Below are 18,554 nucleotides of genomic sequence, written 5' to 3' on the forward strand. Positions count from 1 at the left end.
CGGCGGTTGTCGACGCCATGGCTGCCGCTGGTTCCCTGATACAAGGTGCAGCTCCGTGTCCACGTCCGGGACAGCTCTAGTAGTAGCTCGCCCGTCGTTGCCTCACCATCATGTGGGTGTGGATGCAGGCCGGACGCAGTAGATGCGTCTAGGCCCTAGACCCAGCCAGACCTAGACAAGTGAGGTTGGTGCCAATGGTGTGTCGGCACTACCAAAGTGAACAAACCACCTTAGCCACGACGGACTACTCGGTAGTATGCTGCTCGTTGGCTCACTGGCTCGCTTGCTCGCTCCTAGTATGTTTAGATGCGGCTGCCAGGCGTCGATTGGCAGAAGGCAACAAGGCAAATCAAAGCAAGGACTGACTGGCTTTGCTCGAGGTGACTCGAGTTGTCACCTGTTGGTTGGATGAACTCTACCTACGAATGCAATACGGGTGAGTACATGCCCGTGATACAAGCGGTTTGCAAGCGAGTCAAGTAGTAGGCAAGTCGTTCAACGGGCAGGCAGCACCGACTCGGGCAGGCAGGTGCTTCTGGGAGACGAGATATCTGCATCCGTACTCTCAATCCAAAGTACTTGGTTGTACGTACCGAAACAGAGTTTTGTGACAGGGGGGGAAGTGGAAAATAGGTGGACATTGATTGAGGGAGCAGCTTAGCAGACACAAAGGCCATTGAAAAGGGAAGATGGGGAGAACAAAAAAGAAAAAAGCCCGTCTGAAAACCCAAAAAAAAAAAAAAAAATAGAAACCTTGCCGATCAAACAGTGTTGCGAATTCATACCACACACAAACACACACACACACACCCTAGGTAGTAATCATCTTGCGGTTCAGACGGGTATGTTAAACGGGATGGCTTCCGCTACGACTGTGCGACCCGCCTCTTGTTGATCGCAAAGTAAAAAGGACCCGCGGGACTGCCCTGGCCGACCGCCTTCCGTGAGGCCAACTCTGTTTCCCTCCCTCCCTGCACGAGACCAGCTCTGTTTCCAAGGGAATAAGGGAAACAAGTTCGGAGAGCCTACTACTACGGTCCGTAGGAACAGATGCGTGTGTGTGTGTGTGTGTGTGTGTGTGTGGATGCCTGCGTCACCACGGCGTATGTGACTTGCGGCTGCCCTGCCTGTTAATTGGGGCACCCGAGACCAGCCAGTTCGTCAGGGAGAGTGGCGCTAATGTGGGAAGAGGAAACATGCAGCGCGCAGTTCGCAGTCCTGTCAAAAGTATCAATGAACGTCACCTTGCACGAGGCAGGGAACCCACGCTCAGATGGCCCGTGTGAGATGCATCAATCAATATACGGGTAATATTTAGTGCGAGGCAAGCTCGACCGACAAGGTCTGGTATTCATTCCCGTTGGCAGAGCCCGTGGTCCGTACCCGCCGAATTCATCCACAACATGCGGGTGCACCCATCGACTGAGCCTCTTTCCGGAGGGCCGGGGCCTTATTGTGGGTTTATGAAGTGTGTACGGATAATCCGTACTGTATGTACGGAGTATGCTCCATGCCATGTATACGCGGAGGGGATGTCCGTGTGTTGTTGACTCTGTGGCTGTGGAAAGATATGGGTTGGGGCGGTGTTCCATCCCACAAGCTCAGCCACCAGTCGTTCTGTGTTTGTGGCTTCAAGCCTGCGACGGAGGAAGCACACGGTATTGCTATCGGGCTGTGACGTGACGTGACGTGATGGCAAGTAGGTACCTTCTTATTGGGGTGAAGTGCCCAACAGGCCCGAGAGATATGGCGCTCGGGAAGGGCCAAGGACGGAAGGAAGCAGACGGGGGGAGGAAGGCGGTTGAGGAGGTGAGGCAGGCACACATGCTACATTCTCTCCCTTCCACTTACCGCGATCGCGCCTTCACCTTTCCTATCCTCCCTCCTCCTCGGTCCTTCTAACTTTATGTAGTCAAGGTAGGTAGGTAGGTAGGTAGGTAGTGAATTCAGATAACAGCAAGCGAGAAAAGCAGCAGGTCCGACCTACCTACCTGTCTAGGTACTAAGTAGGTACCGTATTGAGATGATGAGGGAAGGTGCCAATATCCACGTGAGCCGTTCCTGCCGTCTCAATCGGACCAAGCATACGGATATTGACCATCGCCATTCCGTCCGGCCTTTGGATTCATCAGCCGATCCAACGCTCCACGGACCGAGATTGCCTTTGGATTTCCTACAGATTCCACCCCCCTTCCCCCCCTCTCTGCGCAAATACCTACGCATACCACCGGCGCAGGTACGTCGTTTGCTGTCACCATCACTCCCGCATTCTTCTCCTCACTTGCCCACTCTTCTTGAGCTGGACGACCGAGCGCACGCCGGGCGGCGTTCTGCTGGTTTCCCGTTGCCGGCCACCAGCTTCATCCTTGATCAACCGCCCCCTCCTACCCCGTCGATTGCCCTGTTGCCTCGTCTTTTCCCCCTTCCAGTATCCGTAGGTAGGTAGTCGATACAGCTCCAACCAACCCACTTTCGTCAGCGTCGTCCGCTTCTTCACCGAGTCTGGCCCGCCCTCTCGCAAATTCCCTCCCCGCGGCCGCTTGAGACTAGGTACATGCATACTGCTACGTACTATGTAGGTAGTCAACTAAACGTCTGCTGCCATCTGCTGCTGTCCCAAACCCCATGACCGTTGAAGAGGAGGAGCAGCTCTCCATAGGTAGCGACGATGATCTGATCCGCCGCACTGAGTGACAGAAGGGGGTCTCGCGGTCCTCGTCGTCGATGGAGGCTCTACAATCAGTTGGCGACCGATGCGTCCCACGATGAGCTGAGCTAGCCAAAGTCTTGTTTCTCGTCCGCATCTCGGACGGCAGCCGTCGTAATTACATATCAATCCCGTCTTGACTTTTTTTTTTTCTTCCTCTTTCTCTCCCGGCCTAGACATACCCTTAGCTCCGGGCAAGGAACCCTGTCCCGACTGAATTTGCGGTACTTTACTGCGGACGCGCAGCACACACGCACACACAAACAATCTCTCTCTTTCTCTCTCTCTCTCTCCACACGGCCAGGTACGTCTTCCGACAAGATAGCAGCACCAACAAGTCAGGTATCCCCACCTACCCTGTCTTACTGCATGCGTACCTACTATGTACGCTACCTCGCAAGTACGTACCACACTGCTCTGGGGCTGCTCTTTGCCCTCTCTGCCCTGTGCTGTTACTAGCAAACCCCAACCTGCTGGGTTTGGAACTGCTTGCTGGCATGTCTCCAATCCGTCCCTACACCCCTGTTCCCCTTGTCGACGCCCTCCCCTGCTGCCCTCCCACTCCCACTCACACTCTGTCCCCTTCCCCGTCCCATCCCGGAGACAGACAGCCCAAGTCACGGCGGCGGATACAGAAATGGGTGGCCCGGGCTGGCTGGCGCGTGGAGGTAGCGAGGGTTGACAGCCTCTCAGGAGAGGAGCGGGCTAGCCAACAGTCGGCTGTGCGCCTCCACTCCGCTTCGCCTTTATCCCGGTATCATCCTTCTCCCTAACCCAAGCATCCAACACAAGCTAGACCCGCCAATCCAGTCAGTTGCCTGCTGCCATTCCCCACCTCGCTCACTTTTTTTTGGCCCATCCGAAGAAGAGAAGAGACAGAAGGGCACGGCGATAACGACGAGGACGAGGACGACGACGACAACGACGGGCGAAGAGGAAACAAGGAAAAGAAAAGGCTTATTCAAAACGATACAAGAGGGAAAGTAAAGAATAGAATGGCAGAGAGCAGTCCGGAGGCGGAGACGGAGACACGCACACACACACACACACACACAGAGAGGGGACAGCGAGAGCGAATCAGAGAGACGGAGAGAGAGTATTCACAGTAGCACCCACTACAGGACGGACACTTTCTCGCATCGTACTCCCGTCGATTCGCGCACCCGCGACTATCTATCCGCCAATCTGCCAGTTGCCAGGCAAGCCCAGCTCAGCCTAGCATAGCATAGCAGACAGGACCAAGCCCAGCAGCTAGCCCACCTCGAGTCCCCCCTCCCCGGTCACAGTGCTGCATTTGCTGCTTCTGCTGCCGCCGCTACTGATACATAGTACATACAGGTGGTACCTACTACCCGCAGCTGCTACATTGCTGCCACTACGTACTGGCTATCGGGTCCAGTCCGGTCGATCCAACCCACCAGTCTGCTGAGGAGAGCCCACTGTCCACGTCCAGGGCTCGGGCTCCAAAATCTAACAAGATTTGGGCTGCTACTTTGCTCCCAACTTTCTACAACCACCACCATACCTTTGGCCTCCTCCTCCTCCTGCTCCTCCTCCTCCTCCCCCCCACCTACCTGCCTACCTACCTACCTATCTACCTATCTACCTTACCTACCCACCTACCCACTACCTACCTACCTACCTACCTGCCGGCCTACCAACCTTAGGTTCATAACCTTTTTTTACCTTGCATATCCTATCATCGATTCTCGACTGGCGTTCGTCGTCCTTTCCTCCACCACCACCTTCACAACCACTACAACCGACGAACCACCCCCCTCCGACCTGCTCCCCCGCGAATCGTCTCCTCAATCTCTGCCTCGTTTGATCTTCGCTCCTCATCATCAATCGAGCGAGTTCATTCTCTGACGACCTTTTTTTTTTTTTTTCTTCTCGATTGCATTCCCATCGTCCTTCGTCTCCGATAGTTGCCCATCATGGCGGGAAAAATGGTGCTGTACAAGTTGGTGGTCCTGGGCGACGGCGGCGTGGGGAAAACCGCTTTAACAATCCAGCTTTGCCTCCAACACTTTGTGGAAACCGTAAGTCGCTGCTGCTCCCAACCTGCTCTGCTCTGCTCGCCTTTGCACTGCGCTGCGCGGCCTTGCAGCGCATCGCATCGCGTCGCCCGGCTTTGCCTTGCCTTGCCTTGCTTTGATCGTCCGCTTTCCGACCGTCCGCCCTTCCCCGCCACTGTCGCCGCCAAGAGCCACCCGCTGACCGTGCTTTTTACCCGAAAACAGTACGACCCCACGATCGAGGACTCGTACCGCAAGCAAGTCGTGATTGACGGCCAAGCATGCATGCTTGAAGTGCTCGATACCGCCGGCCAAGAAGAGTACACAGCCCTTCGCGATCAATGGATTCGAGATGGCGAAGGCTTTGTTCTCGTCTACAGCATCTCATCACGGTCGTCCTTCTCAAGGATCAAGAGGTTTCACCATCAGATCCAGCGAGTCAAGGAATCATGTGCATCCTCACCCTCATATCCCGGCTCGCCAATCTCCGCCGTCATCCCTCAAGCACCCGTGCCAATCATGCTTGTCGGCAACAAGAGCGACAGAGTCACCGAGAGGGAAGTATCCACACAAGAAGGCCATGCCCTGGCCCGCGAGCTCGGCTGCGAGTTCGTCGAGGCGTCGGCCAAGAACTGCATAAACGTCGAAAAGGCCTTTTACGACGTCGTCAGAATACTCCGGAGGCAGCGCCAGGCAGCCTCGCGGCCCCAACCCGGCGGCCGAAGCAACACCCGGCCGTCCAACGGCGACACCGGGGCGCGATACGACGACAAGGAGGGCGGCGACCGCTATCGCCGCAAAGTGGGCAGGAGGGAAGGCAAGAGCAAATGCGTCGTCCTGTGAGCTCGCCCGCGACATGGACCTGTTTTTTGTTCCCACCCTTTATCGACGGACCTGCTCGGATCCACGGCCGTAGCCCCCTCCCACCCACTTATCCTTTTGATTCCCCAAACCCGACGGGCCCGCTACCGCGAGGCACAAGCATTTCCACACGTCACGACTTGATGATTGCCAGCATTAGAGAAGCACTGGCAAAGGCCTTCACGGCCACGACTATTGGACGCACGAGATTTCGAGTTCTGCTTTGAAGATGATTCGGACATTTCCCCCCCCCCACACACACACGTCATGGATGAACAACCAGCTCCCCATTGGGCGAACGGCGCAAGAAAAAGAGAGGCATATTTCCGAGGCGTAGGTTTTGTTGAGATTCAATCAAACCTCTGGGCAGACTGGGAGTTGAATTATTTTTCTGTTGATTCCGAAACATATGAGGGAAAGCTGGTGGTGTTTTAGGAGTCTTTGCTGCGGGCCTTTTTCTTCTTTCTTTCTTGACTTGTAGTCGGTCGTAAAAGAGAATGATGCCACGTATCTGCCAACTTTCACACAAAACCCCCCTTTTTGGATTGTTCATATGCTGTGGTTTGGATTCTTCACACGCACTAGTTAATCCGCGCTCGATGGGCAGAGAGGAGAGGAAAGGCGAGGCGGAGGGAACAGGAGGGATGTGGGGATTGAGCATTAATCTGTGTATACCAAAACGACCCTTGTTTTCCTGGCCGAGGTGCCGATGCCAGAAGGAGTTTTTCTCTGTGATTGGGAGGCGTCACATTGAGATATTGATTGAAACCTCCCCTCCCCCCCCCCCCCCCCCCCCAAACGTGGGATACCTAGGCAGATTTTATTTCTCGTTGAATCTACGTTTTATCCGTCCATTGGCTGTTTCCCCGTGACTTCTCTCTCCGTCTGTCTCTCTTATTCAAAATAAAATAAAATAATTTCCCTTACGTTTTGGTTGCCCATTTGCCGTTGCGCCTTGCCGTGTGGCGTGCTGCCGTGCCGTTGCCCCCTCCCTTTCCCGAGAAACGTAATCTAGCGAGCGGGCGGGCATTGTGATGGGAAGGGGAGATGGCTATACAAGTTGGGGAAAGCTGCGTCGTATCTCGGAAAGTATGTCGATTTTTCTGGAAGGGCTTGGAGGGGGGGCCGGCTCGATGAGGAAGAGGGCGCGTAATTATTCCCGCCGGATACCCCGCGATTTCCGCGCTCTCGGGATTTTTCTTTTCTTCATCCGTTTAGCCATGAAGCTCACACACACATACACATACCTACATACGTACGCACGCACAGAAAGAGAGGGGAAATGGAGGGGTCGGGGGCGGGTTCGGTCAAGGTGGAAAGAGAGTAGCAAAGCCTTGAGGTGTAGGGATGGGCGAAGAAGGCGGGGGAGGGGGGGGGGGGGGGAGGGCAAAGACGCGCGCGCGCACACACACACACATACACATACGCACATACGCACGTACGCACACACGGCTGACAATTAATGGCAAATGACAAATGGAGAAAACGTGCAAACGGCAAATGGCTGATGGCAAAATGGCAAAATGGCACAGGCGAGGCGGGCAGGCGGACAGGTAGGTAAAAGAGGCGAAACTTTTGGCGGGCATATCGGCCACACTCGCGGGGCAGGAGATGGGGGGGGAGCAGAGGCCGCGGCGTGGTCCGCATCCTCCCCCACGAGTGACGGACAAAGTCTGCGGAGCCGGGGGGATCGATGGGCGGCCAGGTCAGACGGGCATAGAGATGAAGGAGTGCTACATCTCTCCAGGCGGACGACGATGAGGGAAGACGGGAGGGAGGGTTGGTTTTGGTGACCGGTCTAGGACGTCGACGCGGGCCTATTTCGGCCCGGCCTTTTGCCGTACGGTATCGTGTACCTCTGTTCCAAACCCCAGTAACATCGGCCACGGGGGCGCCTTCACGTCGCTTTCTGGACGACTTCCCATGGGGGGGGAGCGGGCTTGAAGGGCGAGACGGGAGATGAGATGGAAGGGGAGAATGGGCGGCTATTTCGGCCGGGGGGGGTCTAGGTTGCCAAGGATGGCGGCGTTTGTCTTTCCCCCCCCCCCCTTCTCGAACTGGGTGCGTTTAGGGCCGCCGGACCAGGCGGGGAGGGCGGAGCGGAGGGGGTACTCTCGAGAAGAGAGACTGTCGAGCCCGTCAAGCATACGCGGTCTTGTATCAGTGTGGCTTGAGCCAGGTGGGTGGGGGTGGTACAAGACAAGTGCAGACGCAACTACTCTGTGCTCCTGCCCGATTCTGCAGGTCTATTTCTACAGCAGTTGCTAGTAGGGACGATAAGTCGTTCGTGAACGACGGGGAGGGGGGCGGCTGTGTTTATTGCGTGCGTGGGTACGATTCGACGCCGATCTGGGCTACGTCCTGGATCACGTCGGTAACGCTAGGTGCTCCAGACAGCCGGGGAAAGGGTCCAACAGGGCCGAGGAGACTAAGGTGTTGGTGTAGTGTGTATACATTATTGCCGCGACGAGCGACGAACGAGAAAGAAGGAGAGAGAGAGAGAGAGAGAGAGAATGAGAGAGAGAGAGTTTAGAGTGTCTGCGCCACGCACGCGGTCCATGGGAGAAGCACAGATCGCGCGCGACCGGCAGCGTGGTGTGTCTCATGCGTCTGATGCTTGGATGCGGGTGGAGTAGACGGCGATGAGAGAGGGCAGCTGCAGGCTGACGGAGGATGTGTGGGAGTTGGAGAAGTTGACGATCTCTGCTTTGGAGGTTCGCTCCTCGTTGATGCGCAGAGGCGCCAGGGGTTTTTTTTTTCCCCGGAGACCAACGGACGGGCAAGTAGGGTACACAGTTGGCCGGCCACTTGTGCCAAACAACGTTTTGCGCTTGCACGTTAGCCTTGGTACTGGGTCCTCTGCAAAAGCATGATGGCGATAGCCGAAGGACGCGTGTGTTCTGCCCAGGTACTACATACATGTCTGTGTGTATGCAGCCATGTGCGTGGTGTGACGCGATGAGTGCTTGGATTTGCAGGATATCACGGTTTGACGAAGGAGGGAGTTTGGATGACGGTTTGCTTTCTCTGTGGCTCTACCGTGATAGGGCAGGTCTAGCCGATGAAGGGGGGCCCTTGATTTCCTTGTTTCTCTTATTGCTTCCTATGCCTCGAAACCGGTCACGCACAACCCGTTCGCAACTGTGCCGGAAGGGATGTTGGCTTTCCCGTGTCCAAGGAGACCACGGACATGGCCAGCCTACTTCGCGAGGGGGGGGGGGGGGGAGGCAGACAGACGTCATCACGTTCGAGTAGACTCGGGCAGAAAAGAAATAAGAAGAAAAAAGCATAAAGCCAAATGGGGTGTGAGATGGGATGGTTCCTGTGCTTCTGACGCCTCAAACTTTTTATTGTTTTATTTCTTGGAACTCCGGAGAGGCGCCTGGCAGGAGGTCGGTGCTCTCCTCCGTGCGCCGATCCCTTCAGATGGGATGGGGCCGATGGCGGGGCCACAGATTACGGCGGCATTGGATTGAGACACCGTGGCCAACGCGGTCCCCCCTCCCTCTCCCGAAGCTAAGGAGCCGTTCGTTATCTTGCATTGCATTGCTGCTTCCCTGCATTGCAACCCTTCCTCCCTCCTTCTGCTCGAGCGATGGCACCGTTTCTGTGTTCCAAGTGCCCTATACTTGCCCCTTTACCATGCCACTTTCACACGTCGTTCCTCTCCAAGGATCCAAGGAGTGGTGTACATAGTAGGTGTACTAGTAAGGCTTGTGGGCCGTCTCTCGAAACCCCCCTCACATCCGACACGGACCTCCCCTTTGCTCTCTTTCGGTCAAGGCACGATAGAAAGAGAGGGGCCAAGAGAGGAATATTGACCCATAGGCAAGCAGATTCAGCTAGTTTAAGTGGCCCCAGGGGAGCCGTCAATGGGAAATTTGTGGAGGATATGAGCCGCGCATCCCTCGCATAGGCGCACAACATGCAAACACGACTCAAGACCCTGCTGGTAACTTCCGAGTGCTCGGTTGAAGAAGAGGGGGAGAGAGACTGAGAGAGAGAGAGAGAGAGAGGGCTGAGGGTGGTGGTGCTGGCTGCTCCCAGTTAACTATCAAGGTATCAGGGTATCAAGCTAGCTAGCTTTGTATGGCAGCCCCCCAAGCTTCCATGAAATTGGTGGCGTCTCGTCCCCGAGATTCTGACACGTAACCCGCGGGCTGTCGACTCCCGTAAATGCGAATCCCTCGGGACCGCAAGGACTGGGGAGAAGACATGAGCGCGCGATGCGACAACCGGCGCTTGATGGTAGCGCTAGGCAGGCCAGCGGCAACGTATGGAACAGACCAAGAATCGAAAGACACTCGCGTGAGAGAGGGACAAAGAGGGGAACGAGACCGAGCCCATGGGAACATTGGGAGCTGGAGCCGCCGTGGTGCCCGTGCATCCGGAGGAGGGGCCGGCGCCGTTTGACAGTCTCTGGGTCCCTGATCTTCCTCTCTTCACACTGTCGTCTACCTTGGCCTGGCCGGGATGGAAGGGCTGGGGGGGGGGGTAGGAGTTACATTCCCTCTGGTAATATCCGTACAGGAGATGGTTATGCACATCGTGTTCTTGGTCATCGACAACACGCACACACGCATACTATGTACACCATCCCCCCCCCCATCCTGCTCCAATCAAGCTGGGCAGTGCTTCATCGGGTTACCGACCAGGAGGGAATCTGCTGCAGGTCGACTTTGGGGCAGGCGAGAGAGAGAGCATGGTCCCGTTCGGTAAAGGAAACCACCAAACGCCACAGGTTCGGGGGAAATGAGATGTGATTCGAAGGTGAGAGGTCGGTGTAGGACAGGCGATCGGCACCAACAACGCCGAGTAACTCTTCGCCGGATTCGCTAATGAGGGAGGCAGGTGCAAAAGAAAAGGAAGACCAAGAAGCGAGAAAGAAGGCCTGGCTCAGACAAGGGGGATAATCTTAAACCCAACCCCAACCAACGGCGTCCTGCAGCGTGCGCGTTTTTTTTTTTTTTTTTTTGCCGTCCCATCCATCCATCTTGGCCTGCCCGTCCATCCCCTTGGGTCTCTCTCTCTCTCTCTCTCTATCGTGTCGCCATGCCTCCGCAAGGTGTCATCGAGGACGAGATGGAACCTTTTTCCTAGGCAACGCATCGCACGCCGGGGGAGGGGAGCCGTCCGCCCGAGCCGTTCACCCTGATCCTTCTGCCCATCATCTATGTTATTACAAAACGGCCCGACTTCGGCACATCGTCAAGCGTTCCATGCGTACCGAGATGCGACCAAGAGCTAGGGGGGGTGAGAGGGAGAAGGGGTCCCCGTGCCGTTCGTTGAAGAATGCAAGTACCAAATGCCCGGCCCTGGTTTCTGCCACACCGCATTTCGCCTCGATCCTCGAATTTCAAGCTACTATCCGTACTTGGCCTTTTGTTTTTGTCCCCCCCCCTGGCTTTCTGTATCAAACCCCAGGTCGCCCACGTCCCACACCAAGAAGGGCCGGTCACGGAAGACGAAGGGAAGAGAGCGAGAGAGGGAAGATATCGTCAGCATGTCTGGCTACGACGGAAAACGTGCTCGACGGCTCTGCAGTCTGCATATCATCGGTAGGCGAGACAGACCTTCAGAAAAACATGCCGTTTCGGGACGGCTTCCCAGATTAAACGGACGTTCCCACCGACGAGTGTCAGGTGAGATGAACTGAGGATCGGCATCGAGATCGTTGTCTATTCTCTCTTTTCCCCTAGTCATTTTTTTCCTCTTCTCTTTCTTTCTTTATTTGTTTGCTTGTTCAACTCCCTTTGCGACCCATCAGTAGTCGCCCAATGCGGCTCCCCGTTCACTATCTACCTATCTCAGGGCTCTTCACCCCCACCCTTCGCGCACCGCCAGGCGACCTGGGTACATGCTCGTCAAACTTGAATCGTAGGCCCTCCCCGATGTGGAAGGTGATTTGCACGCGTGTCCGCTACGCATTATCACAGGCAGTTGCAATAGCACAACCCGGCTGGGGGTGTATATGTGTGTGTGTGTGTGTGTGTGCGCGCCTCTGGGCTTCAGGCCTCATAAGAGACCCGAGTCAGGACCCTTGCTCGCACTGCAATGCGGCGCCTTTTCCCGCCATCTTTCTCTCTCACTGTTCGCGGGAAGAGAAGGAGGCGGGGGGTATCGCGGGACGGCTGTTGGACACTCCGGAACTCCTACCGCCTTCCTTCCGGGTGGAGGAGGGCGGGTTCCGACCCATTTGCGCGTTCTCATGCTACGGGTTCTCGGACGGAGCTCGCCAATCACCGTCCCACGGAGCTGGCACCCGGCCGCCCACAGACTGTGGGATGGCTCTGGTCGCGAAGGGAGAGGGTAAGACGGGCGCCGAGAAGCTCTCCCCGGCGCCTCTGCCGAGTCATCCTTATAGTAGGAGAGGGGGTTTGTGGCTGTTTGCTCACTACACTCGATCTGTCTCCCAATTCCAATCCTCGGCTCCCTGGAGGCTCAACCTCGCTCGAAGATCGGGGCCTGTATATTCCCCCGGCTTGTGAACTGACGCTAATGATGCTGTTATTTTTCGAACCCAGTCACGTCCAGGCCCCAAGACCCAACGAGCGAAGCTAACATGACACAATTTCCATCACGCATCTATTAACGGGGGGGTGCAGTGGGGGTAAGGTTCACCGGCTGCTTGTTCTGGAACCTGGACGGCGGAGGTTGGGACGTTTTGTCTCACGTCAATCGGCGAGAGCCAATAGCCTACAGACTTCGAACTGCTAGTCCGGACTCAAAACAAATGGCATTACGACCGCGATGCCCTGCCCACCACGGCCTTTACACGACACGACCAGGTCTAGTCGGCGGCAGCAGCAAGCCAAAAGGCAAAAGGGGGCCATGCCTTATCACCATGTGCGTACGCATATGGTTCTGTGCCGCAGCTTGCTTCACCGATAGGGCGGTCACTCCACGTGGGGGCGTGTGCCCTGCAGGGTTCGCCGGTGCTTCGTGGGATGCATATGTATGCATACGTGATAAGGGGGTTTCCCCTGGGCGGAAGAGGTGCGGAGGACGTCAAGGGGGGGGGGGGGGACGCCCGCTTGCCTGGTCGCATCGCATCCGCCAAGAGGGGCGAGCGGGCGAGGCCGACGTGCGGCGATTCGACAGTGCCACGGCCGCTTCCGGTGGCGACGGGTTGCGATGACGATGTGTGCGTGGTGCTTGTACAGGCCTCAACGGCGTTCGCTCAACGGCTCCAAACGTCCTCCCCCCCCCCCACACACACACTACGGCAGAAGGGGGGGATCGCTCGCCGAGTCGGTAATTGCGAAAGCCAAGGGCTTCTCCGCCGCAACCCCAACGCTTTGGAACGGCTGGAGTTTTGGGCACCGCGGCCGGCGGTGGGGGAGGGGGGAGGCGCCTTCATACACAACACGGGAGGGCGGAGGGGCCCATGGAGAAGGTTGGCCGCCGAAAAGCGCCGATGATCGGGGCTGCAGGCCGGAGGTGTAAAAGAACCATGCATATAGCGCGTGTAAGCCAACCGAAGCTTGCTTTCCAGCGCTCCTGCCCCGGGGTCATACGAGAGAGACCAGCATATCGTTCCGATGCGACTGTGACGTGTGTTGCAGGCGCGGATCGGTGCTTGCAGGAGTCCGCCCTCTTTACCTACCTACCTACCTATGGGCCATGCCCCTTGCTCTCGGTGAGGACCTTCCTCGATAAAGCATGCTGCAATAGACACGTTTATCACGGCATATGATGCTACGCTGCCGGCTTCGGTGAGAACAGCTGCTCCTAGTTGAGTTGGCTACTGTGTGCAAGTGTTGAAGAAGAGGCCATAAAGCACCGTCAACTCGTGGGACCGAACGTAGACGTACGACACGCTATTCGAAAGCGCCCATGGTAAGTTCGCATGCCACAAGGTTTTTGAGAAAAACCTGTATTTGGCGGGATCAGGGGTTCTGCCCCCCCCTTTCCGGGGGCCGCGAGATATAAACTTTCCGCAAACCGTGATCCCGGTTGCCTGGAGACGCGGCCCTTTGTCTTGACTTATGGGCTGGAATGTGGCTCCCGATGCTTGGCACGACTTGATTTGTTGCTTGGGCCGGTTTGTGACGCGGGAGCCGCAGGGGGGGGGGGGGGGGGGGGGGTTACTTTGGGATAGCATCCGGGCAACCTGTTGGGTGGTTGCGGCGCAAGAAGGGAGATTCATGCGGTTTGATGGGCACTTGATTCTTGATCGGGGCTGCTCGGGTCCGAGGAGCCGAGGGGACTGAGAATCTAGATAGTTAGCTGAGGAACCGATGGATGAGTCGAAGAGGACGGAACTCGGCCTGCCGTGTTGGTGTAGTTGGCCGTTCGCCGGACTCCGCCGGCTCTTTTATATCGCCAAGTGTGATGGAAAAAACCCTCCGAGTAACGAGCTCCCAGCTCGCGTAGGATAGGTGCTCTGCTTTGACAGGTGGATACTAAGATACACACACACGCGTCTTTTGTTTCTCGGCCTCACCATCACCGAAGCCGCCATCACCGAATCTCGCCAGGGAATGAGTGCAGAACAGCTCGCTTGCGATACCAGCCAAGTTGACAAAGAGGCATGCTTGCTCGATCCGGTCTCGACAGGCGACATGACCGGCCTGGACGAAAGGTTGGAATAAAGTTGGGAGCCCACAACCACCACACCTGCCAGTCCGAGTCACGTCCGGCTTTGCTCCACACGTGCTGCCTCTTTTTCTCCGGGACCCTGAACTGCCGAAGGTTGGAAATGATCGTCTGCATGGATTGATCAAAATCACATTGTGGAAATTCGCGAGCCCGAGACTCGGAATAGCAGGTGCGGAGGCGGGGTCCGCGCCCGGATCTGAAAGGGGACTCCTTGTGCGGAACGGGCGATTGCCGCCGCTTTTGCTGCGTTTTATCGGGCGAGTGAGACTTGATGGGAGCCGGGAAATACACGCTCGAAAAGGTAGTCGGATGATAGTCTATTCCCCTGTCAAGAGAGGGTAGTAGAGTAGAGACATTGGGAGTGATGTGAAGCTCTCTTCCATGTCGTTGGGGTTCGCAGGACCGACGAGTCTCGAAGGGGGTTGCTACAGCCATAGACGGCTTTATGATGGCTTGCAGGTAGTCTAGAATTGGCCCTCCAGTGCTCAAAATGACTTGAGTATGATTGCGAGAAACTCGACGTGCCGTGTCATCTGGACGCGTTGTTGTGCACCTGAGACTGTCTTCTCATGTTTGGACACCAAGGCTCGTTTGATAAACCCGACCACGCCGGGCCAAGTTGATGCGGCATCGAGTCGCAGTGATGATTGGACGTGCAGCCCGTGAAGACGCCACAGCGTATTTCGTGTTCGCTGCTAGGCAGCAAACCCTTCGATACTGGGCCGGGCCCCGTCCGCGAATGCCCTCACCCGTCCCCCTTTACTATCTTCGACCACGGTTCCCTCTAGAGGCACACACGAATCAGTCTCGGGCCCCTCCTCCCCTCTGAAAAATCGACAACCGTTTCAAAAATTGGCCAGCCAGAGATGTCCTCAACCGGTACAGTGTCATCGGATGTTGAAGCCCGGTAGAAAGAGTGCCCCCCCCTCCCGTAGTCGCTCTTCATCCTCATAGTTCTGCCTCGGCCTGGTGACAACGAAGATGCTCTTGTGTTTAGGCGGTTCCTCTGCCGCTTCCGGCCCCCCGATACTTCGTCCTTCCTTTTATCTGGGATCGTTGGTTTCGACAAGGACATATTCCCCCTTGGATGGATGGTAAAGGCGGGAACGTGTGAGAGTGTCTGAGGCCAACGCCCTCCCGGATTGTGGAAAGCACGTCCATATTTCTAGCAGTTGGCTCCTCACATAAACTCATCGCTTTTTTTCTTCCTCTCCCTCTGCCGAAGCCCCCACCGCAACGCATGCCCGCGCTTCAAGCACCCAGGCGCCTCGCGACCTCCTCGAATCCGCCCTCGCCCTCGCCAACCCACACGTCGACCCACCCCCTCGCATCCTCGAAGGCCTCCCCGCCCTTCTCCCAGTCCTCCTCCCCGGGCCTCTCGACGTACACGGTCCGCATCCCCCTGCTCCTCGCCGCCATCAGGTCCCCCAGGTGCGACGCCACCATCGCCACCTCCCTCGCCCGGCCCCCTTCCCCAAGGAGCGCCCGCACCGCGCTGTCGTACACCACAGGGTTGGGCTTGTATGCCCTCCAGTCCTCGCCCGAGAGCAGCACCCGGAACCCGAGCCCCGCGAAGGCGTCCAGGTCCCGGAGGAGGGCCCCGTTGCCGTTCGAGAGCGTCGCCGTCACGAACCGCCCGCCCAGCCGCCGCAGGCCCTCCACCGAGTCTGCCCACGGCCGAAGGCGGTGCCACACCAGGCTCAACTCCCGCACCTCCTCGTCCCCGTACACACCGCCCAGCCCCCAGGCCGCCAGCAGCGCCACCAGGCTGTCGTAGTGGTGCGCGTCGACGTCCTTCCACGGCGCCGAGCCCGGGTCGTGGTCCCGCGTGAAGCTCTTGTACGAGTCCCGCCACTCCTGCGCGAAGCGGCCCCAGTCCGCGGCCGCGAGCCTGTCCCTGTCCTCGGCGGCGAGGGCGGGGGAGCCCGAGAGCCGCGCCCGAGCCCGGGACGCGAGCTCCTCGATGACCGAGGTGCGCCAGTCCACGACCGTGCCGAAGACGTCAAACGTCAGGGCCTTGAGGTTGCGCAGGTTCTCCGACCTGATGTTGGAGAGGTCACCCCCGATGCCGGACATGGCCTGCGACGACGGTCTCGCCTCGGATTCTCAATTGCCGGAGTGGGCTGTTTCGCGGCAGCCAGGGATTGACTGTAGCAGACGGAGTGTGGCAGAGGCTGGTGTGTTTGGGATACCGTCGGGCGCAGGTTTGACCGAGAAAGAGAGAAAGGCGATCATGACAGAGGTGATGCTTGAGGTTGGTGTCAAGGCGGGGTTCGGCAAACGCCAAGGGGGGAGGGGCACGCGGGTGCATGCTGACTGTACCCGCCCCGCCCGCCCGCCCGCCCGCCCACCACACCGGGTCCGGGAGGGGCCGAGTGAGACATTACCCGTCGGGCGGGCCAGGCTGACAAGACGAAATTTTTGACGTCAGACAACCGGTATCTGGGCCATGTCTACTCACGACCCCCCTAAAAGGCTCCTGACGCTGCAAGAGGGTAATCTCTGGCATCTTGGCAACACCGGACGTCACCTCTCGAGGACGGCACAGCCGTTCTTGACGTGCCTTTTCGGACACGATGCGTCAGGTACGGCGTGTGGGCAGCAACCAGTCCCGCCGTGTTCATGCAGACAAGATCATGGCCATGTCACACGGCGGAAGCCGGCGTGGTCGCGTGTCACATGGACGAACGGTACGCCTCCGAGTAGGGAAAGCCCCCAAAGAACCTCGCCACTCTCAGACGACGACGCTTTGGGGGAGCACGCCAGTCTCGGCCGGACCCGAGAACAAAGAAAACAAGGTCCGTATAGAAAAAGAAGAAAAAACAATAATAAAATAAAAAGGAGCCAGGGTGTAAAATTCTGCGCGTACAACTGAGACAACTGCATTAGTTCCGCGAGTCGACTCACCAAACAAACACACAGCAGCATGATGAACGAAGAAGCGCCCCCCAGTCGTACCTCTCACTGCGTCAGGGCGATGACCAGTTACAGACCCCTCTGCAACACATTTCCCTGACTCGCCCGTACATATCCCCCCCGAGGAGGGGCAGGAAAAGCAAGCCCCTTCTCTGGCGACGCCCAGCAACGTGCCAGGCAACCTCGACGTTCGGCTTTCAGGGCAGGCTCCCTATGCTTCGCCACCTTCGCCCCCTTCCCACAATCCAGTGGGTTGTCCAGGCATCAAGGGTCCCAAATGAGGTCTCATCTCCAGAAGCCAGGTTCCCACCCAGCATCTTCCTCCCTCCGAAGCCGTGTTTCCGCGTCGTTATGAGGAGCTGGCCAGCCGAGGTGAAGGTTTACATAGTGATGGATGAGATGACGGCGAACCCGCCCAACATGAAATGGTATTGGATACCCTGACTGGTCTCATCAAAGGGGGGGGGGGGATGACTCAACTGACCTTGTCCAATTGTCGTGTCTTATGCTGACTACCGGTTGATACTTATACTGTGTTTTTAAGACTGTGTTAGAGTATCATTTTGTACCTGTGCGGACCCTTATGAGGGACCGTCTTGGACATATGTCTCAGTATGTCAGTCTACCCTGACGCCAATTTCCAGCCGAGGGAGGGCACAATAGCCATACGCGACGCATCAGCCCCTTGACAAGAGATGGATACGATGCAAAACTGTAATGCTTCCCGTATCCTCGCCGGGGGGCGGTACGACTAGTAGTATGGTCCACACAAGGCTATGTTGAGGGAGATTGCATAGTTGCTCCCCGTATATGCTGTCGACTTCAAGATATCAGCACTGTGTTGATTATAAAGAGCGATAAAAATATACAGTACCGACGCGTTCGTCTTGAGTAATCGTGGCATTTTACCATTGTCGAAGAAGCGCACAAAAACGGATATTGCATCAACTTTCATCTCTCGTTTATCCCGTCCAGGGCACTATCCAGACTTCGACTCGCATAACAGAGAGGGGCGTAAACACACCGCAATATATGACCGCCAACCCATGCCCGACTCCAAGGCCTTTCACCGGAGGTCGTCCCTTTGCTAAAAGATAGACGGGAACATTCTCACAAACATCGGCCGTCTGCTTTCTCGAACGTTCTGAATTTGGAGTTTAAGCCCTCTTCTCTCCTTTTGAAGGCTATCGCCAAGAGGCTTTCCTCATCGATTCTTGACATGATATCTGAGTGAGGAGCATGAAGAACCTGGGATCGGCCGCCGCTGACAAGTGGACCAGGCTCTGCGTTCTGCGTCGTCCTGACAAGCTGACCGGGTCTTTCGCAAAGGCCCTTTCTGAGGCAGTCGATGATCCGTTTCGCTCCAGCGTCCGAACATAGCGATCTCATCAAGCCGTGCGTCCTCGGATATCCGCTCAGCGGCTGCAGACGTAATCTCGCCCGTCTAATTG

General features: G+C 57.0%; 3 protein-coding genes across 3 annotated transcripts; 2 read left to right on the plus strand and 1 right to left on the minus strand.

Moving 5' to 3' along the window:
• Positions 1 to 4,644: 4,644 nt before the first annotated feature.
• On the plus strand, positions 4,645 to 5,568 carry GLRG_03401 (Ras family protein; the record flags this gene model as incomplete). The annotated part of the gene is made up of 2 exons (XM_008094086.1): positions 4,645 to 4,749; positions 4,951 to 5,568. 2 exons carry the CDS (start codon positions 4,645 to 4,647, stop codon positions 5,566 to 5,568), a joined length of 723 nt encoding a protein of 240 aa, XP_008092277.1.
• Positions 5,569 to 15,438: 9,870 nt separating this feature from the next.
• GLRG_03402 (haloacid dehalogenase) lies at positions 15,439 to 16,263 on the minus strand (the record flags this gene model as incomplete). The annotated part of the gene is made up of 1 exon (XM_008094087.1): positions 15,439 to 16,263. One exon carries the CDS (start codon positions 16,261 to 16,263, stop codon positions 15,439 to 15,441), a length of 825 nt encoding a protein of 274 aa, XP_008092278.1.
• Positions 16,264 to 16,636: 373 nt separating this feature from the next.
• Positions 16,637 to 17,062, plus strand: GLRG_03403 (uncharacterized protein; the record flags this gene model as incomplete). Its single annotated transcript, XM_008094088.1, has 1 exon — positions 16,637 to 17,062. One exon carries the CDS (start codon positions 16,637 to 16,639, stop codon positions 17,060 to 17,062), a length of 426 nt encoding a protein of 141 aa, XP_008092279.1.
• Between the last annotated feature and the right edge of the window lie 1,492 nt (positions 17,063 to 18,554).

This window comes from Colletotrichum graminicola, assembly GCF_000149035.1.
Source record: "Colletotrichum graminicola M1.001 genomic scaffold supercont1.10, whole genome shotgun sequence".
Lineage (NCBI taxonomy): Eukaryota > Fungi > Ascomycota > Sordariomycetes > Glomerellales > Glomerellaceae > Colletotrichum > Colletotrichum graminicola.